This window comes from Protopterus annectens, chromosome 14.part0 (genome assembly GCF_019279795.1).
Source record: "Protopterus annectens isolate FY-2018-M chromosome 14.part0, PAN1.0, whole genome shotgun sequence".
NCBI lineage: Eukaryota > Metazoa > Chordata > Ceratodontiformes > Protopteridae > Protopterus > Protopterus annectens.
The window spans coordinates 1,142,998,640-1,143,023,639 of NC_056748.1; the positions used below are offsets into that span (position 1 = coordinate 1,142,998,640).

Here is a 25,000-nt window from a genome sequence, read left to right on the forward strand (position 1 = left end):
AAGTACAGGCTAATACAGAAGGCCTCTGGCTAATGAAGTTCGCAGATGACTGCAAACTAGGAGCCATAGACAAGTCCCCAAATGATGTGGACATCCTACAGATGGGTCTCGCTGAGACAGATGCCTGGTGTCAGAGCCATGGCCTCCAGCTCAGTGCCAAAAAGTGCAGTGTCATCCCCTTTGGTAAAAACTCTGTACACATGAACTACCACATAGTCAGCAATCTACTTAACACTGAATAGACCTTGGGACCCAGGTGGACGGTAGTCTCTCCTTTGATAGTCACATCTCCACAGTACTCAGGAAGTCCTTCTACGTGGCACACCTCATCATAAAAGGGTTCTCATCCAGGAAAAAAGAGGTCATTGTTCCCCTCTACTCGACACTCATTAGACCCATTATAGAGTACAATGCCCCTTTTTGAATGTACCTCACAAGACATCTGCAGCAGCTGGAAAAGCCACAGAAGTACCTCACAAAGAGGATTACTTGTTTCAAACAAATGGCCCACACTGACCGCCTCAAAAAACTCCAGCTTTACTCCGTAGCATATTGCCTACTCCGAGGTAATCTCTGCCTAACATATAAAGCTATGTCAAACCCAGAGTTGTTGGACATGCTACACCTAAAGAAATCCCAATCCCTCCGAGCTACATGCTCTAGGGACCTAAACCTTGTCACTACAATAAACAGGACATGCTAGAGGGCTAGATTCCTGTCCCAGAGACTTCCCATACTCTGGAACAGGCTACCCTTCTATGTCAAGCAAAGTTCCTCATTAGCACTCTTCAAAAAAATCTTGATGAGTGGATGGGAAATAGGAAATACACCCCGGGGATCACTTCTGTGTCTCTGCTCAACAGTGGCACAGGAAAATAACTTTCTTGGGTGGCGTAAGCCAGGGAACCTTGTTGGCTAGGCTTACGTAGGCCCTTGGGCCGATAGCCTAGTACCTACCTATGAAGGATTTATAGAATTCAGCTGAGTATCAGTCAGGCTCTGGGGTTTTCCCTGGTTTTAGTTTGTTAATGGCTAGAAGTATTTCTTCAATAGATATTGATGTCTTGAGAAGATTTATCTGGGTTTTGTTTAATAGTGGGAATTGTAATTCATTAAGGAAATTATCAGATAATGTCTCCTTGGTGTGTTTTTGAGGGCCATAAACTTCTTGGTAAATTTCTTCAAAAACTTGAATGATTTCCTTATCCGAAAAGAATGTCTTATTGTTATGCTTTATTTGTTTTATTCTAGAGGGGGAGACCACTGAATGTTTTAAATTTCATTTTGGAAGGGCCTTTGTGGCTGATGGTCTTACTAATGTAGCCATTCTTTGTTCCCATTTTCTAGATATGGCCATGTTCTTTGTGGTTGGATTGCAGGATATGAAGGTGAATACATGGAGACACTGTCTGATGCAGAAGTTCTCAACACCATGACCCAGCTTATACGCAGGTTCACAGGTACTGAGCACACGTTATATGCATGCTGGGTATGAAAGGAAAATAGCATGACAGGCAGATAACAGGGAGCACAAGGACCGGAGCAGTGCAGTAGGTTAGCTCTGAGGTTGGTTAAGCTTCATGTTACCGTAATATACTAGGAAAGAATCAACTTAATGATGTTTTGAGGAGATGGATTTAAGAAGTTAATGATGTGCCCTCCAGTCATATAGTAGTAATGGTTTATGTCTTAAGTTATTGTCAGAACATCTTAAATGTAATACTGACAGTCTGTTCGAGGAAAATCTAGGACTGCTGTGAATTAATAAACCATTTGCCTTCTAGTTGTCTGATCCCTTGTTATATAAATCTTTTGAAGTTTTAAAGAGATCTTTAGGATTGTAGTGTCACTCCTAAGGGTTTTAATTTGGAAAAATGGTATACAATTTAAAGGTCTTTCAGTGTAAGTCTCCTTTCCTTGACTTGTCTGCCTCTAGATCTAATAACAGTTATTTAAGATGTGGCTACTTTGAAATAGAGATAATGTTTTTGTTTAAGTTGGTGGAAACTGATCATTCCAGCTTCTTGATTGTTATGTCTTTGAATTTGTTTTTTTAACCACTTAACTTCACACAGTAAACAGTGACATGGGTACACATAGTTATCTATGCAATGGCTTGTTTGCTTCTTTATATTTTTCCTTTCCATGCATTATACATATATAGTTTATTTCTTACAAATTATTATTCAGTTTAACCTTACTTAAATTGCTCAAGACCTGACTTTCCTGAAATGTCATTCATCTCTCTAAATATTATTCTGCTTGTACTGCCCCCATAGCTTACATGTATTTGTTTGTGGTTTGCTCCTTCCCTTTTCTAAAGATGCCACTTGCAGTTCTTTCATCCCTGTGTAAATATTCAACAATTCTGTTATGTTTGGTTTAGCTTTCAGTTTCCATTTTTAGTAGCTGCTTTTTTGGCAACCAACAGCATTAAACTTAGTGTAGGGCCTTACTATGTCTAGGCAATTCAGTTTCTACATCCCACCTTAAAAGCATAATTTCCTTATTTGCAGTAAAGTGCTTCCCTAACATTTCTGACAAAGCACCATGTAGGGATTTGTTTTAAATCAACCAGCTATTCACATTCCCAAAAAACATGGCCCCAAGTATCACACTCATTTCCGTCAGATCTTCAGCAACTGCTGTCTGCATTTGGAAAAGTTCTCTGAAGTGTACTTGGGGTATAAAAATACCGGTGCAAGCGCCTCCATACAAAAATCCTAAACCTTCTAGATTTCATTGCATACTTTAGAGCCTAAAAATAATCTCTTGTTTCTTTGCATATTGCCTTTCTGTTCTCATTTAAGAGGTTTTTCTAACCTCCTCTGATGGATTCTTGTAGTTGTCATGCATTATTTTATACTCCATATTAATTATCCTCTTTGTTTTAACCAGAGTTTCAGTTCTAAACTAAACTATAAACTCAACCAGAACTGGTCTTTCATTCAACACTTCCTTTCTCTTTGCCTTCCCTACCAGGAATAGTTATCTGCAATGTGCAGTCAAACTCTGCACTTGGCTTCATCCAAGTCTGACTTTCCTCTCCCTAGTTATGTGCTCCAAGTACCTTAGTTCCATTTCTGCTTTTCTCCGAGGAATTCCATCTCCCTCTTGCCTGTGTTTCAGGCATTCATCCCTATTAGTAAAATGTCCTTTTTCCATTCATGAGTTGACATAGTTCTCAAAATAATTTCTGCTAGTCTGTAAATACAACACTCTGTATGGTTGTTATTGCTCTCGCTTTAAGCCCCCTACCCCCATTTTAACTTAATTTCCTTTTTTCCACTTAGCTTGTGTTTTGTATACGAGCCTTAACTGTGTAGATCTGAAGTATTCTTTCCAATCTGGTAATATCAAGCCACTTTATTTTTGGGAAGAAACAGCTTATCCCATTTGACAGTTTCCCTATTTTTCTTCCAAATAAATTCCTTCGTTTTTTTATTAATAAGGATCCACAGCTTCTCATCTGCTTGATAAAAATATGCCTGACTTGTATATAGTATTAATGGGATAAGAAACATTTTCAGTGCTTGTACCTCACTATACCTGTCCATAGTCAAGAGCTTCCATCTTCTCAGTTGTTGTATTCCCTTTTGATTAGGCTTCCCCACATATTCTTAGCCGTCATAATAGAATCATTTTAATCCAGACACCTAAATACTTCATCATATGATGTTCCCGTAATGTGCATGTTGCTGTGGTAACACTTTACCGCTATGGCCATTGTTTTATCGTCATTTATTTTACATCCTGAAAAACACTTTAAACTGCCTCAAAATATTCCACAACACTGAAATATCCTTTTCTGTATTTACTAAGTACAAGATATCATCTACGAACAAGGCTATTTTTCTACAGTATCATACCATTTATATTCATAAAATTGTGAACCCCTTATTTTCTTTGCCAATGTCTCTCTGTATAAAGCAAATTAAAAAGGGTGGAAACAGGGCACCCCTTCCTGGTAATAGGGCATCCCTTCCTGGTTCCTCTGTTCAAACACAACTTACCAGGGAGGAAACCTCTCATGTTAATTCTTGACTCTAACCCTTCAGATATCTTCGTAGTTACCCCCTTTATTCTGTCAGGAAATGCAAATGCTGCCATTGCCGTCCTCATAAAATCACAACCAACTATATCCAGTGCCGTCTGTGCATCTAGACCCGCCCAACAATAACAGGGTTTTCTTGCACTCTTCTTCCCTCTGGATCATCATCTTTCTTTTAATGTAATCAAATGTTTGCCTCCCCTCCACAAAACTACATTGATTCATGCCGGTCTGTTTTGGCAACTCTTCAGCCACTATCTTTGATAGTACAGACATGAACACTTTGTAATTATGGTTCAGAATTGAAACAGGTCTATATGAAGCTGGGCCTGAAGGGTCTTTACCCTCTTTGGGTATATAGCCACAACAGCTATCTTCCAAGATGTTGGCATTTTCCCTCCTATTAAAATATTGTTAGACATAACCTTCATATGATTAATAACTTTCTTCCCTTCCAACTTCCACAGGAAAACAATTAGTTCCTGCAGACTTCCCTATTAATTGATTATACATAAGCATTTGTAGCTCATTCTGCCTCATCTTGGCTACTAATTCTTGCTCTTCCTTTTCCTTTGACCTTGGCGTATTTAAGTCTTCTATAAATATTCTAAATTTTCAAAATATCTATAATACCTCGTTAGTGTCTGTGGTTATTTTTCGAGTCCTAGGCAAATATTTGGACTTGCTTTGATTTATTGTATTGTATCATGTTGTGCTTATTCACTAAGGTTGTTTTGTGTGTGATGAATTATCCAAAGAGTATAGATTGCTTATCTATCACATATTACTTCTAAAATTCTTCTACATGTTTAAGTATTTTTAGGGTGCAGCACTTTCTTGTTATAGATCTGCAGTCACTGAACTTATGATTGAGGCATGCATGGCTGAAATACCAGTGTTTTCCCTAAAATCAGAATCCTCCATATCTTCAGATTTCTTTTTGGTACTGTCCAGTACATTGTTATAGAATTTGGAAAGTAAGGGTAACAATTAAGGAACTATTACCAACTGTGCTCCATATTATAAAACATGCCCCTCCTTTTAAAATAAGAAACATTTTAGTCACCATCATTTCTCATACTATATATTCAGACTTTAATACTCTGTAATCAGTAAGATGGATCCAAATGGCCAGAAAACATTTAGAGCTACCCCCCCCCCTTTGCTTATAAAAAGAAGCAGCTAATGAATAATATACTGAGTTCTGCACTTCTTCAAGCTGTATTTCCTCCTACTCCCTCGTCAGCACATTTGGTCTCAGATGTGAAGTCAAAAGAGAAGAAATGGACAGGGTGGTGATTGCTGAAGTAGAAACACTGCAGTTAGCCATTGCAGTCCTCCAGTATAGATAAGCAGGGTACATATCTGATATTTATGTAAGCAAGGCTGCTCACAAGAAGAACCTGTTGTAGTATCAGATCCATGTGGGTCCCATATTTTTCCATTCAAGAGTGAGGTTATGCCAGACTTGTATTTGTTGGACAGAACCCTAAGCCTCTTCGAAGGAAGACCACTTATTTCATGTTGTCACTGCAGATGCTTTAGACTATGATTTGAGGATCCCACTGCCAGCCCTTTACACTGTAGGTGAAATGGATGGAAACACATACAGTTGTCACAGTCCATAAGTTTCTAAGAGATGTGGCTATAGGTTCATAGGTGAATAAATCTAGCCAGTAGCCCAAGGTCAGAATCAAACCCTATAATTTGTTTTCATGAAGTAAAGTCATTAACCATTATGCCAAACCACCCCACCTTTTATGTCACCCCCACACCCCAGTATTGTGGTTATATTCAAAACTTTTTCACCCTATAGCTTGGCCACAGATGCATCTTCTCCTCATGGAATAAGGGTATGATCTCTGCTTCTGGTGAATTTGGTTTGGAGGATGATTTTGAAAGCCAGTGCAAACTACTCTTCTCTTACTGACAACATAGATGACTTGCCATTGATTCCAGAAAGAACGTGTATTCTACGTAGACTTATAGGTGATAAAGGAAGATTAAATGCCATCTACTAGAAAATTATAGAAAAGTAAAAGGATGTGTATTCACAAGAATGGCTGGAAACTTCATACTAATTGTTCTTTTGCAAATTATTTGCAAATGTTGGACTATTTGCACTGCCTGTATGTTTCTTCTTGACCTAGTTTTGCATTAAGATGTATGTAGCAGCATAATCTGCGTGCTTACACTAATTTACACCATTAGCCTTCTTATTTATAGTTATTTTTTTTTCTTGTAGAGTACACTGAGTTTAAGCCCTTACAGACAAACCATTCTTGCATGAAATTTGAACTTCCTGATGTTAATTTAACCACTTTTAATTTAATACTATTTGAACTGCTATTTATTTAATTTCTTATTCTGGAAAGTTTTGTAAATGTTTGTGTATAGCATATTTGTGAAGCTGCTGCTTGTCAGGGGCAGTCTCAAAATTTGTCAAGGACTGTAAACTAGATCTGCTGTTACTTGGAAAGGTTAGAGTTTATTCAGCTTTCCTAAGCAGACTGCCTTGACATTGATACAAACCAGAATTCCCAGACGGTGCTACTTGGCACACAAACCCATATTGTAGGTGTTAAATGCTGTCATACATTTTTTGTTGAAGTAAAGCAGTACATTTGAATGCGATAATAGCAGCAGACCTTCCACAGAGAACTGTTGCAGTAGTTGGAGTCAGGCACAGCCCTGTGCAAGTTTAGTTCCTGCTCTTGCACATTCAACTTTGCATTGTATCTTCTTTAACTTTGTACAGAGTTTAGAATGTATACACCACAGCCTGCGTTTACAAGGCCATAATGGGTTGCAAAGTTTTTCATTGGTGAAGGATAAGTTGTCACTAGAAGAGATTATGACAAAGTTGTGCACTTACAGGAATTGTGCTAGACAACCTTAGACTGTTTTCTTCTGCTTTTTGTTTCTTTGACAGTATAGAAAGAGAATAAGGTTGCCACCCATCACATTTCAAGGGCAGTTCTGCCTGTGTGCAGTTTCCTACATTCCTTTATAAATAAATAGAAGCCATCCCATTTTCATGATTATAGGTATGTAATAGTGCTTATTGTATTTGACGTTTTTGTTCTAGAGCTGCCATTCATTCAGTACTAACAGCTTTTTGTCTCTAATGCTACTCTGATTGAAAGTGCTACTGTGACTGATAAGGGAGTTGCACACACTTCCAGTAAAGGAGAACGGAAGGTTGGTGATAGCTGTACCAGTGGCTAGATACTTAGTAGCGGTGAAGGAGGTAAAATAATGCACCAAGAAAAAATAACATGCATGACTTTATGTGCAAGTTTTATTTTGTTTTACTTAGTGATTGGGTGCCTTTTATGGACTGGGTAGCCTAGGCCCATCCCAAGTTTCTTTCTGAAAGTGGTGTCAGAACTGCTTTTGAACTAGTACATTCCCCACCTGTTTTTGTTTCTTGGAACAAAAGTCACAACAGAAAGGACCACTTACACCCTGCATGTGCACCTGCAGCTGGGATTATTTATATGTATGTATGTTTTATGCCATCAGGTGGCTCATTGTCCACCTCCACTGGCAGATGCTGAACTCAAAGGCTAAATCAGTGAAGTTGAAGCTTCATTTGATGCTTGCTTCAAAAATATCTCCATTGTAGAAGTGTATGCCATAGTTGCTTAGTCGTTGCATCACACCTTCATCAAGCATCACTACCTGGACTATAACTGACTGCAGGGTTAATACCTGTGTGGTATCTTGGTCACTTCCACTAAGAGCAAGTCTTTTGGAATCAGTCCCATTGTATTATTTTCAGCATCCTGTGTTTCAGAAGATGCCGTCTGTATAATTTGATTTGATCATTTATTAGTTCTGAATCAAAAAACTAATTCAGCACAGTTTCATGTGTTTTCAAAATCCTGTATTTTAGAGGATTTCAGCTCTGTAACACAACTTGACCCATTTACTAATAGTTTGGTCTGAATTCTCAATTTCATTTGTTGAACACTAGGCATGCCCTATTCAAGGAAAGAAAATACTTCACTAGTCTAATTCAGAAGGTAGTTAAGCAGGCAGATACAGTCTGGAGACAAAAATAAAAAAAAAATCATAAAAATAAATTTAATTTAACTGAGAAGATAAAATAATGGCTGGTAATTGCCACAGATGATACAACTATCATTGGGCTCATCAGGAATGATAAGTCTGCATACAGATGGGAGGTTGAGCAGCTGGCCCTTTGGTGTAGTCAGAATAATCTGGAACTGAACACTCTTAAAACTGGGGAGATGACAGTGACTTTAGGAGTAGTACTATAATATTATCCCCCCTCTTTATATTGAATACTGCTGTCAGTTGTGGAATCCTTCAAGTTTTTGGGATCTGTAATCTCCCAGGACTTGAAGTGGGAGACCAATGTAGAGTCCCTTAGCATCGCAGAAAGTACATTCGCTGTTGTGCTATTTTTATGATGAAGTTCAACCTCCCACAGGAACTATTGATTCAGTTCTATACAGCAGTTATGGAGTCTGTTCTCAGCTCATCCATGACAGTATGGTTTATCTGTATAATCATGACAAAAATAGGTTACATTGAATAGTCAGGTCTGCCGAAAATATCATTGGTGCTAGTTTGCCTTTCTTGCAGGACCTGTACTATTCCAGAGTCATGAAAAGGGCAGGGAAAATTCTCACTGACCCTTCACATCCAGACCATCATCTTTTTGAACTGTTACCATCAGCCAAATGTAGATTAATACACACCAAAACGAGCAGCTCTAGGAACAATTTTTTCCACAGATCATCAAGTTCATAAACTGTTAACTCAGATTATTTATTCTTTTTTTCCAAGTCTCCGAGGATTCTGCATTATTGTTTACATATTGTTAATACTGGTTTCTTTCAGAGTTTATTCATAGGTGTGTACAAGACTAATGGCCCTGGAGCCTTTACAAGCCTAGCCCATAGAATTACCCTGGCATTGTGCCACCCGACCTTAGTTTTCAATACCTCTGTCGAGTAGAGCCACTGGAGTGATCCCCGGGGTGAATTTTCTATTTCCCATCCACTCATCAAGATTTCTCTTGGAAGGCCAGTGAGGTGCTCTGTTTGACATGTATGGGAAGACTATTCCATAGCATGGGCAGTCTCTGGGTTATGAACCTGTCCCTCCAGCATGTTCTGTTGATTGTGGTAATGAGGTTGAGGTCTCTGGAGCATGTGGTGTGGAGGTATTGGGATTTCTTTAGATGTAGCATTTCTAACAGAGCTGGGTCAGACATGGCTTTGTAAATCAAGCAGAGCTTGCCTCTAAGTAGGTGATAAGTAGGTGATATGAGAAAGAATAGTTTTGAGTCTTCCATATAGGACAAGTGTTTAAGGCCTAGGATCCTCTTTGTGAGGTACATTTGCGACCTCTCCAGTTTTTGCAGGTGTCTAGTGAGGTACATGCCAAATGGGGCATTGTACTCTATGACTGGCCTAATGAGGGAAGAGTAGAGGGAGACAGTGACCTCTTTCTTCCAGGATGCAAAACCCTTAGCAATGAGATGTGCCACATAGAAGGACTATCTGACCACAGTGGCAGTGTGGTGGTCAAAAGAGAGGTTGCGATCAACCTGTGTTCCCAGAGCTCTTATAACGCCTTCTGTGTTCAGTAGTCTACCATCGATGTGATAGTTGATGGGAACTGGGTTTTTTCCAAAGGGGATGATGACACATTTTTTGGCATGGAGCTTAAGGCCATGGTTCTAACACCAGTCATTGGACTCTGAGGCCTTTCTGTAGGATGTCAACACCACTTGGGGAGTTAATAATGGCTCCCAACTTGCAATCGTCTATGAACTTTGTCAGTCAGTCCCTTTGTTTTGGCCTGGACTTCTGAAAAGTAGATACCAAACAGGAGAGGACTCAGGACTAATCCCTGTGGGACTCCACTCGTGACTGGTCGGCAGTCTGACATGGAGTCAGCTACTTTCACACAGTGTGTTCTATCTGTGAGCCAGTTTGCAGACTCAGGACCAATCCCTGTGGGACTCCACTCATGACTGGTCGGCAGTCTGACTTGGAGTCAGCTACTTTCACACAGTGTGTTCTATCTATGAGACAGTTTGCAACCCACCTAGTAATATAGGGGTTGATGCCTAGCTTAGTGAGTTTTTCTATGATTCCTGAGTGGGGAATGGTATCAAAGGCCTTTGCCAGATCAAGGTAGGCTATATGAACCACCTTGCCTTCATCCACACCTCTGGTGACTGACTCAAAGAAGTTGACCAAGTTGAGCAGGCATGATCTACCCTTCACAAAACTAAACTGTGTGGGATCCAGAGTTTGGAGATTCCCTATATCCTTGTTTGTTAGGTCCGTGATGATGCGTTCCATAGCTTTGCATATCAGACTTGTCAGGCTAATGGGGCAGTAGTTCGCAGGGTCTGCAATCACTCCTCCTTTGTGGAGAGGGATGACTATAGCAGTGCCCCATTCGGTAGGGACAAAGCCTGAGGTGAGGCTGTGATTGAACAGGGCAAACAGGTGAGGTGCCAGTTCACTCTGTAGTTCATGTAGAACACAGCTAGGGATATTATCATGTCCCATAGAAGCTGTATTCTTGGCCTTGCACAGCTGTTTTAACCTGTGCAGCAGTAATACTGGATGCCTGGCAATCCACTGGTTTGTAATTAGTCCTTGGGGGGGGTAAAGCTGGCACTGAATCTGTCGGCCAGTATATTAGCAATACCTGTTTGCTCGATATAGGAGGTACCATTGTGCACTAGCTCAGAGCAAATCTGGGTATTGCCGTGGAGGTTCTTTACATAACTGTAGAAGGCCTTGTTGTTGTCTTTACTGTCTGTTGCAATTCTGTTTTCATAGCTAGCTTTAGAGAATTTGATGAGGGATCTTAACTCTTTGCTGAGGCTGATAAGGGAGTTTTTCCAGTCTTGGGACGTCACCTTATTCCACATCAGTTTCCTCCTTCTGTTGTAGAGTTTGTTTATGGCAGGGGACCACCAGATTGGCTTCCTTTTTTTGGAGGAGAGCATCTTGGTTCTGTTGTGTATGGCGAGAGCCATGCATTTGTGTATGTGTTCGTACAGTGCATTGGTGTATGATTCGGCTGTCATGCAACTATTCTCCATTTGCATGGGTGCCGTGAAGTTAGCCATCTCTGTTCTTAGCAGCGCAAAGTTAGCTTTGGAGAAGTTTTTCATGGTGGGTTACCTTTGTAGGGGTGGGGGTGGGAGGATTGTGGATTTCCAAGGTGATTAGTTTGTGGTCAGATCTAACCAGGGAGATGACTATTGGTGTAGAGCAACGGTCACCCATGTTAGTAATGGCCAAGTCAAGGATGTTGCTACCTCTAGTGGGGGTAAGAACGAGCTGGTCCAGGGCATTAGAATTAATGAATTCCAGGAAATGTTGGACAAGTGTATTGGTACACAAGTAGTTTTCCCAGTTAATGGAGGGGTAGTTGAAGTTGCCCAGTATGAGAGTGTTAGGCTGGACCCTAATATTTTCCAGGGTGCTTAGGAACGTGGAGTGGGTGTCTTGGGACATGGTTGGGGACCTATAACAGGCTACGACCTGAATCGCTATCTTAACCAATGTTAGCTGCACCTGAAGTATCTCTGATGCATTATGTTGGCTACCAGTCTGGAGGTGTGCGCATCTTTTATGAATATGGAAACACCACCGCCTTTGGAGCTTCGGTCCAAGTTCTGGAGCCGAAAGGTGTGGAATGAGTTATAAGTGCAAGGGTGCTTTCTGCTGCCTTGAACCAGGTCTCTGTTACAGCACAAATGTATCTCTTGCACTGAGTTGCACTCTACACCTTGTATGTATGTGTATATTTACTTTTTTGTCTTGTTCTTAGTAGATGCATGTATGTCATTTGTCTTTTTCTTGATCATTGTATGTATGTTGTTTATGTAATTCATACTTGGAGAGTCACTGAAACAGGAGTCAAATTCCTTGTATATGGACATACTTGGCCAATAAATGTGATTCTAACTCTGATTCTGATTTTCAGTATTGTGCCAATGTCAGATGACATCCATGCAGCTTCAACGCACTTCTTCAATAATAGCTTTAATCTTTTCAGATTAAGATAATGTTTTCATCAGTTGAATTTTACATTTATTTATTAAAGTTAGGTAGATTGCACCTTAGGACCATTTTCATCTATAACATATTTATATACAAAAATCAAAAGATAACATTTGTACTACAACGTGGTAGGCAGTTCAGCACTACGACATAATACACTGAAGCATACTCAGATGCATGTAAACGGCAGACTTGACTAAGGTGATGAAATGTGCACTTTGCACCATAGTGACTGGATTATGTATTAACATGGTTAAACACTGAAGCATACTCAGATGCATGTGAACGGCAGACTTGACTAAGGTGATGAAATGTGCACTTTGCACCATAGTGACTGGATTATGTATTAACATGGTTAAACACTGAAGCATACTTAGATGCATGTGAACGGCAGACTTGACTAAGGTGATGAAATGTGCACTTTGCACCATAGTGACTGGATTATGTATTAACATGGTTAAATACAAAGGCTGTCATATGGTGGGTGATGAGATTAAACTTTAACCACTAAAGTGACAGCAGGGATCTGATGATAGGGGAAATGGGGTCCCTAATACAAGAATTCTTTTTCCATGCTTTGCAAGTTGAAGTTTGAGGACAGAAGAATGAAACAGTTGGTGACAGAGGACTGTATATAGTGAATGATAGATCTGAAGTAGTTAACTTCATTTGTGCAGCAACCTATGGGAATCGGATCTGACCTCGGATCCGAGCCGGCAGTTTTCAACAGCCTTAGATCCGAGCTCCAAGCTCCTCCCCTACCCATAATCCTCTGCCAACCCTGACTGACCTCAGATCTAGTTTGCAGCGGTTTACTTCAGTAGCTTGATCCCAAGTTCCAGGCGTTTTCGTCCACTTTGTGAGAAAAATTTTACTTTTCTGACCCTTTTCTTTAACTCTTGGTGTGAGTGTGTTTTCAGGTCCCTTTATCTCTTAGAACTCTCTTAGTTTAATTTAATTTATTCCATATCTAACCTCCCCCTTCCTTCGTGGTTCCATCAGGTGTGTGTGTGTGTGTGTGTGTGTGTGTGTGTGTGTGTGTGTGTGTGTGTGTGTGTGTGTGTGTGTGTGTTTGCGTCCTAGTGTGTGTGGTTTTACCTTCTAGTATGTCTGAGGCCCCAAAGTTGGTGTTTTCTAAGTGCAACGAGTGTGGCCATTAGCTGTCCCCTGCGGATGGCCACACTCTGTCTGTGTTGTGCCTTGGGGTTGAGCACCTGTCCTCTGGTTGTACCATCTGTGCAGCATTCAACCCCAGGGCACTCAAGGACCGGAGGTCTAAGCTGATTCTGGCGGGTCTTCTGCCCCCGGACTCGGTTTCTACCTCCGGTCCTACCGTGGCTCCCGCTGCAGCTGTGGCAGCTGCCACTCCTGCTTCCCTCCCCCTGGCCGGGACTCAACCTCCCACCTTAGGCCCGGAGGAGAGGGAGGCTAGGAAAGAAAGGAGGAAGGAGAAGCACCACAAGCGGCAGGCCGAGGCCTCCGCTTCGGCCCCCCCCCCCGGCTAAGCGGTCTTCTCCCTCCAGGACTTCTGGGTCTCCTCCTTCTCGGATCCGGTCCCCATGCTTTTCACCGGGTTCTGAGGAGGAGGAGACCAGATCTCCGTCAAGGTCATTGAGGTGACACTCCCGTCCCACCTCGGTGGCCTCGTCGAGATCTACCCGAAGTCTCACTGATGCAGATTTGGACCGGATGATAAGATTCCTCCAGGCCCAACTGCTGATGGGAGTGCTCCTTCCTCCCCCCCCCCCTGGTGGGGGAGCTCGACCCCTTTCTTTGCCCTGATAGCTCCTTCTCTGTCCTGTTTCCCGGGTTCGGAGTCTTCGGAGCCAGGCAGCCTTGGAGCTGGGGGGGTGTCGGCGCCGATAGTCTCGGGTACTTCGGCGCCGACACTTCCCTCGAGTCTATCGGGTCCATTTTCTTCGGATCCGAGCTCTCAGAGCCGAGGGCTGAGCTTCGATCCAGCAGTATCGGTATGTCTTCAGCTCTGTCCAGGTCGGAGCATGCTGGTCCATCGGATCCGATCGCTTCGGCGCCGGCTCCGATCCGTCCATCTGATCCGAGCGAGGGTGTGCTTTCGGATCCCAGAGAGAGCAGCTCTCTCTCGGCATTCGACGTAATGGAGAGGGTTCTGTCGAGGGATTACAGGCCCCCGCCCCTTGCCACGGCTCCACCCTGCACTCCTTCTCTGTTGGGTCTGACTTCCATCACCCGGCCCCAGGGACAGCCTGCTTTGACGTCCCAGGTAGTTCCATTGGAACAAGACGTTGCTGGTGAGACCTCCTCGGACAGCCCCCCGAGGAGGTTCCTCACAAGCGAAGGTGCAAGAGGAGGCACCTGGACTCTCCTGAGTCCTTGACTGAGGACACGGATTTGGAGGAAGGGGAAGGCTCCCCAAAATCACCCCCTGATGATGTTTCATTTGGTGACATCATGGAGATGCTCAGAATAAGGTGGGGGGTGGTCTGCCCCAAAGCCTACCTCGGACGAATCTGTGTTCCTGGAGGCGTTTGAAGCAGGCCCGTCTACCTCTTCGGTGTCCCCTCCGGCCGACCCCCTGGTAGACTTGATTACTACCAGGGCGTGGAAGGAGCCGGACACTGTGGAGCCAGTCCCCAAGTGCCCGGGCAAGATTCTTAGCCCACCATCTGACAAGTCCCACTGGAGCAAGGGTCCCCCTGTAGATGCCATGTTTGTGGCGGCGGCCACCAAGAGGGAACTTGCTCAGGAGAGTCCCTCGGTTCATCCCCCAAGCAAGGAGTCTCGGTCGATGGACTGCCTAGTGAAGCGGGTGTTTAGTTCGGCTACCTTCTCTGTGAGATTGCTGAACTACATGGCACATGTGCTCCGACTGCAGTGGGACCTGATCAAAGAGTACGCTGCGTCACCCCCTGAGTCCATGTTGGCGGAGGACAAACAATTGCACTCCACCCGGATGGCCACTCTACATTCCATATCTAACACTTCTATGCGGCTATTGTCTCATGCCACTGAAGGAGCCACTAGAGCCAGTGGAGCGGGCCTCGTCATGAGACGTCAGGCCTGGCTCCGGCACTGTGATTTCACGGAACCCTTTAAGGCATCTTTCACTAATGCTCCTTTTGATGGTTCTGCCCTCTTCGGCAAAACCGTGCGAGATGCCTTGGTCCAGAGCGAAAAGGACAGGAAGACGTTGTCTGCCGTCGGAGTCCGCTTCTCTGCTCCCCAGAGGTCCTTCTGTGAGAACCAAAAGGGACAGAAGAAGATGTGATTCCGGAAGTCTCAACAGTCCCGTCCCGCTCCGGACTCCCAGCCCTTCCGCGGCAGAGGAGGGCAGGGTGGACGCCACCCTAGAGGCAGATGGGGCCCGCGGAACTTTGGATCCAGAGAACCCTTCTCAGACCAACCCACGCATCACCCCTGAGGGGTTGCCCGACTACTCCACTCTGGAGGCAGTCGGGGAGCATTTCTCGAAGCACCCAGCAGCTTGGGAGTCCATCACGACAGACCGCTGGGTGCTTCGCATCATATCCAGAGGATATCAGATCCCCTTTTCTCATTACCCACGCAGCCCCAGATACCACCCCGATGTCCCACCCAATCAGAGGGAGGCCGCAGCAATGGAAATCCAACATTTGCTGGAAAAAAAGAGCCATCCAACACGTCCCCCCAGACCAGTGCGGGTCCGGGTTTTACTCCAGGTTCTTCTTGGTGCCAAAAAAGACGGGGGACTTAAGACCAATCCTCGACCTCTCCTCCCTGAATTTGTCAGTAACCAAAGAGAAGATGTTCTTCGTGTTTCACTGTTGCAGTCATAACTGTAGGGTGCTCCTGCCGGCAGGCAGCCCGAGGTCGGCCAGAATCCCAAAGTCTGGGTCCGGCGTCGGCTGTACAAGCTAGTACCCTCACGTCAGTACGCTTTGGTACATAGCCCTCAGCCGACGCCATCTTCTCCAGTCTTTCTTGCCGTGCGGTGGAAAGCAGCTCGCAAGTCGTTGGTTGGCGATTTTCGAACAGCGTATTTTGTTGTTGTCGGTCCGAAGTTCTTACTTCTCTTCTCAAAGCTAAGTACCCGTTGGGGAATCTTTTCTTGTTCCTCCGATGTCAGAAAAAGTTAATAATTGTATAGCGTGTGGGAAACAAATACCTCATAAAGATTTCCACTCTTACTGTCTACCTTGCTTAGGCCCTGACCACGTCGTTTCTTGTTGTCGCTTCTGTGCCAGGTTCAACTCTCGTACTATCAGCGCAGGTGCGATTGGGCTTTAAATTATTTTGGCAGACGCTTCAATTATAGAATGTCGTCGGACACTACCGGAGTTCAAAAGAAGCGCAAAGACAAAGACAGGCCTCCGAGGTCCAAACAGGACTCGTTGCAGCTGGAGCCAGCATCCGGTTCGGCTGTCGTCAGTGAGGCGCTTTTGCAGCCCCTGTCGTCCGCCACTTCTGAACCGATGGCCGATACGGACTCCCATGGGGAGCCATCAAGGCCCACTATTTTAACTGCTGCAGGACCTTCAGACGTCGCTCCTTCAGATGGGTCTGGAACCGCTGTGCAGGTACCGGCTTCTGAGGGGGTTTTCCGGCCTACTCACCTCACTATTTCAAAGGCAAAGACAAAGACTCCTGTAAAGTCTAAAGTTCCTGCTCAAGCTGCTTCTGAATCCACTCCCAAGACACAAAAGCAGTTATTAAAGATGGCTGAAGATTTGCTTACAATGATTAGGGATTCTCACCCCCCTCGTGAGAAAAGGCCTCGACAGGATGTTACTCTGGATTCCTCTGACCAGGCTTCTGTATCTTCTGTTTCTTCCTCAGATCAGGACTATTCCTTTCCTCCTTATGAGGATTCGGATGCTGAGGACTCTTTACCCTCGGCCACTCCGCCTGAGGATTTCTCTTTTGGGGAAACCTTGCATGAGATGAGGGAACATTTTCATTGGGAAGGACAGGAGTATTCTGCTTCCAAGAAGAGGCTTAGGGAATTTCTTCTTCTTCCTCAACATAGGCCTTTAGCTATCCCTCCTGTTTTGGACATTGTAGATGATGCCTTTTCTGAGGCTAATTTGAATCCTGATTCCATGCCTCCTGCTCCTTCTAAGCCTGATAGATTTTATAGGGTTCCTGACTCTCATTTATTTTTATTTAAAAACCCTTCTGCGGATCCTGAAACTATTTCTCAGGGCTCTAAGGCTGCTAAGGTGGCTACTTCTAAAAATCCTATTCCCTCTGAGAAGGATTCCCGTGCTTTAGACAGGTGGGGAAAAAAGGTATATACTTCTGCTACCCTGTCTGTAAGGGCTTTAAATTGCCAGTTTCATATGTTTAAGTATCAGCAATTTCTTTTGTCTGTTTTAAAGCAAAAGCTTGCTTCCCTTCCTGCTTGTGCAGAGGATAAGGAACTTCAGGATGTCCTGCATGCTACTGAACAAGTGAACAAGCATAGTTTACATTGTGGTTTTGATGCTTTGGATGCTTCTTGCAGGGCTGCAGCCTCTGGTACTGTTATCAGGAGACATGCCTGGCTTCGTGAACAAAGTTTACCTGAACAGGTTAAGGCTAAGTTATTAGATGCCCCTGTTCAACATGATGTTCTTTTTGGATCCAAGGCTGAGGAAGTTATTAAAAAGATGGAAGAAAAGGCAAAGTCTATGCAGACTGTAAAAGATTTCTTGCAAGTTCAGCCTCCTAGATTTTCCAGGAATTGGCCCTCTAAAAATTGGTCCTTTCCCACGTCTGACAGGCCTCAAAGGGGAAGATATAGGCGCTCCAGAGGTCGTGGTCAAGGTCAGGCCTCTTACAGATCTAGACAATGGACTGCTTCTTCACCTAGAAGGGGAGAAGACAGATCCCAATCTCAAAGAAAGCAAACTCAATGACTCTCTCGGTTGGGCTACAGGACCCCTTCACCTGGATGCCCCTCTCGGAGGAAAACTGTCTCTTTTTTACAGAAATTGTCCTCATATTACCCAGGACAGATGGGTATTGGACGTGATTTTAAAAGGTTACAAATTCCACTTTCACACTTTGCCAAGGGCTCACGGTTGGCCAGATCTGCCAAAACATCAATGGTCAGAGGCTTTAACTCAAGTGGATGCTCTTCTGGCCATGAGAGCCATAGAGCCTGTTCCACTCTCGGAGATGGGAAAAGGTTTTTATTCAAGGCTGTTTCTGGTCCCCAGAAAACAAAACTCATGGAGACCTATTCTGGACCTTTCTGTGTTAAACATCTTTTTGGAAATTCCAAAATTCAAAATGCTTACTCTGCAGCAACTAATTCCAATGCTCTCTCAGGACGCCTGGATGGTGACATTGGACTTAAAGGAAGCCTATTTACATATTCCCATCAGGCAAGAACGCAGAAAATTCCTCAGGTTCAAGGCAGGTTCGAGGCACTTTCAATTCTCTGTACTGCCCTTTGGTTTATCTACTGCGCCCAGAGTTTTTACCAAGTGCCTGGCACCAGTAGTGGCTTACTGCAGACTTCAGGGGATCCAGATTTACCCCTGTTTGGACGACTGCCTTATTCAGGCAGACAGCAAAGATCTTCTGCTTCAACATCTGGACTTTGTTCAACGTCTTCTCCTCCTACTGGGATTCTCAGTGAACACAAAAAAGTCACATTTGATCCCTTCTCAACAAATGGTATTCTTGGGAGCCCTCTTAAATACAACCTTACAAAGGGCCTTCCTCACTCCAGAAAAACAAACTCAGCTGGCTTCTACTTTCAGCACCTTAGCAACTCTATCTCAGCTCACTGCAAGGAAATTCCTGCAGGCTCTGGGCTACATGGCTTCCTGCATTCTGTTGATTCCAAACGCAAGGCTTCACATGAGAAAGCTTCAATGGTATCTGAAAAGTGTATGGTCACAGCATTACCACGATCTGGATATTCTGATTCCTCTGATCCCCTGCCTTCAGAGGGAGTTCCTCTGGTGGTCCAGGGTATGCACTTTAAACGAAGGAAAGCCTTTTCGTCTTCCTCAACCTACTCAAATCCTAACCACGGACGCCTCGGATTATGCTTGGGGAGCACACTTTCTAGACAATTGCCAGCAGGGAACCTGGACAAAGGACCATCTTCACTGGCACATCAATCTGAAGGAAATGTTGGCAGTTCAAAATGCCCTTCTAGCCTTCAAGAACCTTTTGCAACCAGGGCCTCTGCTAATTGCACAGACAACACCACGGTCATGTGGTACATCAACAAGCAGGGGGGTTCTCATTCATACCCCCTTTGCAGACTAGCTATGGCGTTATGGGACACAGCTCTAAATTTGAATCTACATCTCCAGGCTCAATTCATTCCAGGAAACAGAATCTCTTAGCAGACAGCCTGAGCAGAAACATTTCAGATCCTCACGAATGGATGCTAGACACCAACTTATTCAACAGGATTACTGCAGTTTGGGGATGTCCCCAGATAGATCTGTTTGCATCCCATCTCAATCATCAGCTGCCTCGCTTTTGCACCAGGTCCTTCCACAAAACAGCTTGGAGAGTGGATGCCCTGTCCTTCAGCTGGAGAAGCCTTTCAGGATATGCCTTCCCTCCTCTTCCTCTACTACCTCAGGTATTACTGAAGATAAAACAGGACAAGCCCAAGTTCCTCATCTTGATTGCTCCAAATTGGCCTCGACAGTTTTGGTATCCAACTTTAAAGCACCTGTTCTTGGGGCCTCCTTGGATTCTCCCTCTGAACCCTTCGCTTCTGTCCCAGCATCAGGGTCAGTTACTACATCCCAATCTCAAGACCCTTTGCCTGGCAGCTTGGCTCTTCAAAGGAATTTGATTTCCTCTAGTCTTCCCAAACAAGTTTTGGATGTTCTTCTGGAAGCTAGACGGCCTAGCACTAGGAAATCCTATGCCTCTAAATGGAAGAGGTTTTGTATTTGGATGCAGGACCGAGGTTCGGATCCTCTGGTACCTGATCTCTCTTCTATTTTGCTTTACCTTTCGGAACTTTTATCTAAAGGACTTTCCTTTTCTTCCATTAAGATTCATGCTTCTGCTATTTCTGCACATTTCAGTTCTGATCCTCCTGTTTTTTCTCATCCTTTGGCGAAGCAATTCTTGAGAGGGGCTAAAAATTTGCGGCCTCCCAGGACCCCTCCTGTCCCTGCCTGGGATCTTAATTATGTTTTAGAAAAACTTACTTTGTCTCCTTTTGAGCCTGCTGCATCTTCAGATATTAAGTTTTTATCTTGGAAGACTGTTCTTTTATTAGCATTGACCTCTGCCAGAAGGGTCTCAGAGTTGCAAGCTCTCATGGCTGTGGAACCATACCTTATTTTCCATCAGGACAGAGTATCCTTGAGGACCAATCCTACTTTCATGCCTAAGGTGATTTCGAAAGTGGCTTTAAATCAGACAATTCACCTTCCTACTTTCTTTCCAAATCCTCAAAATAAAGGGGAAAGGATTTTGCATTCATTAGATGTGCACAGACAGTTACGATTTTACCTGGACAAGACTAAAGAGTTCAGAAAGTCTAATCAATTGTTTGTTTCTTTTGCCTCCAGTTCTCTTGGAAAACCTATTTCTAAGCAAACTGTTTCCAAATGGATTGCTTATGGAATCAGACTTTGTTACACTCATCATGGGAAACAGTTTCCAGGTACCATTAGAAGTCATTCTACTAGAGCAGCTGCCACTTCTACAGCTTTCCTCAGAGGAGTCCCTACCAAGGATATCTTGGAAGCTGCCACTTGGAGTTCTGTGCATACTTTTTCCAAGCACTACAATCTCCCTCTGTTTTCTAAGACCAGGGCAGGCTTTGCCTCTGCTGTTTTAAGACCAGGGCAGGCTTTGCCTCTGCTGTTTTGTAGGGTATTCTTGCCTCCCCTTCTTCTATCTAAAGCCTCCTCCCCTTTTACACTGCTTTGGGATTCCACCCTACAGTTATGACTGCAACAGTGAAACACGAAGAACATAGTACAGTTGTGTACACCTACCATAAATGTAGATGTTGGAGTGTCTTCACTGTTGCAGTCGGGGTTTCCCTCCCTCCTATCCCCTCTTTTATCTCCCTTTTCCTTTTTTGTGGTGTATTTGTGTTTCCTTGTTGGATTCATTTTTGTTTTGTTGGGGACTTCTGACATCTAGGGCAAGAAAGGCTGGAGAAGATGGCGTCGGCTGAGGGCTATCTACCAAAGCGTACTGACGTCAGGGTACTAGCTTGTACAGCCGACGCCGGACCCAGACTTTGGGATTCTGGCCGACCTCGGGCTGCCTGCCGGCAGGAGCACCCTACAGTTATGACTGCAACAGTGAAGACACTCGAACATCTACATTTATGGTAGGTGTACACAACTGTACTTTCCGCATGGTCACTCTTCAATCCATTCTCCCCCTTTTGCGGGAGAATGATTGAATGTGTTCTATACACCTCAAGGATGCGTACTACCACATTCTGATGGACAGGTGATCCAGGAGGTTCCTCCACTTCCGGCTAAGAGCCAGTCATTTCCAATTCAGGGTCCTCCACTTTGGTCTCACCACAGCCCCCAGGGTGTTCACCAAAGTGTTAGCAGTGATAGCGGCCCACCTGAGGCTCCAGGGAATTCAGGTCTTCCCGTACCTGGACGACTGGCTCCTGACCGCCCCGACAAGGCATCTACTCTGCGCAGCCAGAAACTACTTTCTTCGTCTAGCTCCCCGGCAGGTGATCACTATCAGCATAGAGAAGTAGTCTCTTATTCCGACTCAAACCATAGACTTCATAGGGGCCAGATTAGACACAAACAAACTCCTAGCTTTCTTGACCACAGACCGGCTACTAACCCTGAGGCTACACGTGCAGGCCATTCTGCAATCTCCAGCTCCCCTGGCGGAATTGGTCCTGAGCGCTCTTGGCTCGATGGCGGCAGCAATCATCCTTTTGCCAATGGCACGTTTGAACATGAGGGTCTTACAATGGACCCTTCAGGCCCAGTGGTCCTTTCTTCACTATCCTCTGAGCCATCCCGTTCCCCTCAGCAGGGCTTGCAAGAGGGCCCTCCTATGGTGGCTCCAATCTCCGGACCTCCAGCAAGGACGCCCCTTTTCTATGACCCCTCCACTAGCCACGGTGACCACGGATGCCTCCTGCCTCGGGTGGGGGGGCGTTGTTCGGGCAGGACAGTCCAAGGCACGTGGGACCTCACGGAGACCTCACTGCATATCAACGTCCTAGAGATGAGGGCAGTGCTGTTAGCGTTGCAAGCACTTCAGGACATTCTTCCTGTAGGAAAGATTGCGATTCAGATGGGCAATATGTCTGTTGTCTGGTACATCAACAAACAGGGGGAACCAGGTCTTACCCACTCTGTCGAGAGGCAATGAGAGTGTGGGAATGGGCGATCTCCACCAACCGCTTTCTTATAGCAACGCACATTCCGGGATGGTCCAACATCCTAGCGGACAAACTAAGTCGCACCATCCTGTTACCGTATGAGTGGTCTCTGAATCCCAAGATAGCGAATCAGATTTTCGCCAAATGGGGTCAACCCTGTTGCAATCTCTTTGCCTCTCCCTCGAACACAGAATGTTACGACTACTTCGCTCTCATTTCCCCCTCTGGGGAATGCCCGAGAGACGCTCTGGTGCATGCTTTGCCTCCCTGTCTTCTTTATGCTTACCTTCCTCTTCCTCTGATGATGAAGTTTCTTCAGAAAGCCAGTCAGTTGGGGAGCAGGATTATCCTCATTGCCCCATTTTGGCCTCGTCATACCTGGTTCCCTTACCTTTGGTCTCATCTGGTGAATCCTCCTTGGATTCTGGATCCCCATCCGGATCTAATATCCCACCCCCTAGATCTCCAGTCCCGAACCTGGACAACCTCAAGCTCGCAGCTTGGCTGCTCCAGTTCCACACTTAGCTAGGACTCCCAGTGTCTCTTCCCCAGTTAAAACTATTCTAGTAGCAGCGCACAAGCCTTCTACTAGAAAGATCTGTAGCAGCAAATGGAAACGTTTTTCCATTTGGGTGGCACACAAAAATTTGGATCCTTTTACAGCTCCTTTGCCCGCTGTATTAGACTTTCTGTCAGGACTGTTTCATCAGGGGACTAGCTCCTCCACAGTCAAGGTTCAACTAGCAGCTATCTCTCATTATCACGTGGGAAATAAACTGGGCCCTTTGATCACCATGAAATTGTGTAAGACCTTTTTGAAGGGTACCCTTCTGCTCAGACCTCCAGTGAAGGATGTAGTCCCTCCTTGGGATTTAACGCTGGTGCTGCAGGCCTTGACAGCTCCCCCGTTTGAGCCTGCAGCTTCAGTAGATCTTAAATTCTTGTCATGGAAAACTTCCTTTCTTGTCGCTATCACCTCGGCTCAAAGGGTCTCTGAACTACAGGCCCTCTGTGTAAAACCCCCATACTTGACCTTTTACAAGGATAGAGTTTACCTCAGGACCAATCCCTCTTTTCTTCCCAAGGTTGCCTCTGAGTCAAATATTAACCAGTCCATCAACCTGCCGGTATTTTTCCTAATTACCATAACAAAGGGGAATACAAGTTACACTCATTGGATGTGCATAGACAACTTTGCTTCTACATCCACAGGACATCTGGTCATAGGAAATCCGACCAGTTGTTCATCTCCTTTGCCAAATTTAACTTGGGTAAACCTGTGTCTAAAGTCACACTGTCTAGATGGATTTCACAGTGTATCCTTTTAGCATATGAAAGTTCGGACAGGCACGCACCTCAGGGAGTCCATGCCCACTCTACTCGATCTATGTATACCTCTGCGGCTTTTAGAGCTAGAGTTTCGTTGGATGATATTTGCTCGGCAGCCACTTGGTCCTCATCTCATACCTTTATCAATCACTATAAATTAGACATTATCTCCAGAGGGAGAGCATCCTTTGGCTCTGCAGTGCTCTGGAACATCCTTCCATGAAGTCCGCCCAAGATTCAGGTAGCTGGGGACTCTGTCCCATAGGTTGCTGCACAAATGAAGTTAACTACTTCAGATTAAGAAGTTGTGTACTCACCATAACGTTCCATCTGAGTAGGTAAACTTAATTTGTCAGCAACTGTCCCTCCCTCCTGCCCCCTCACTTGCGAATGTCTTCATACTCAGGTCCATGGGTTTTACCCACTTTATCTTGAGAATAATAATCTTATAGCAGTTTCTGCTGTTGGGCAAACTTGATCTGAGGTCAGTCAGGGTTGGCAGGGGATTATGGGTAGGGGGAGGAGCTTGGAGCTCGGATCTAAGGCTGTTGAAAACTGCCGGCTCGGATCCGAGGTTGGATCCGATTCCCATAGGTTGCTGACAAATGAAGTTTACCTACTCAGATGGAACGTTATGGTGAGTACATAACTTCTTATTTTTGTTTGAAAGAAATAAGTCTAGAGAATGAAATGGTTAAGATAAATAATTGTAAGGAGGACATTAGGCTAGTCTGTTAATGTGACTGAAAAGGTTTTTCTTTTTGACAGGGTGGTACAATGACATTCAGAATAGAGTGAAATATGCATACATTTGTAAGTCTTGGGAAGAAACTATAGTTGGTGATTGATCTAGTTGTTAGTAATGGGTGCTCATTATCAAACTCTGACATAGGCACACCTTTTTGAATAATAACTTCTAATTTGTATGATAGTAAGGTTTTATGACATTAACACCAAAATGTGTACATAAACAACTGAAAGAAAAAGAAAGAAATAGTCCACCACTAGCCGACCACAATTAAGCAGCTCAATCAGGGACACTGCTACAAATATAATTACAGCATATTTTATTGTTCAGAGCTTTTGTCAGATGCAATGTCTGACTTCATCAGAGTAAATGTAAATCATTACATGTTAAATTTAAATAGAATAAATGAAACAAGTGCAATTAAAAGCTGTCCTGATAAAAAAATATATGAATAAACCTTGAAATGCTAGCAACATGTTCAAAAACAGAAATAA

General features: G+C 44.3%; 1 protein-coding gene across 2 annotated transcripts in view; it reads left to right on the forward strand.

Moving 5' to 3' along the window:
* The window catches only part of LOC122789461 (peroxisomal N(1)-acetyl-spermine/spermidine oxidase-like), a 474,880-nt gene that overhangs the window by 346,661 nt on the left and 103,219 nt on the right, over window positions 1–25,000 (forward strand). For both annotated transcript variants that reach the window (XM_044056939.1, XM_044056936.1), the window contains exon 6: window positions 1,348–1,460. In XM_044056939.1, coding sequence (XP_043912874.1) covers window positions 1,348–1,460 — 113 coding nt within the window. The remainder of the gene's footprint in view (window positions 1–1,347; window positions 1,461–25,000) is intronic.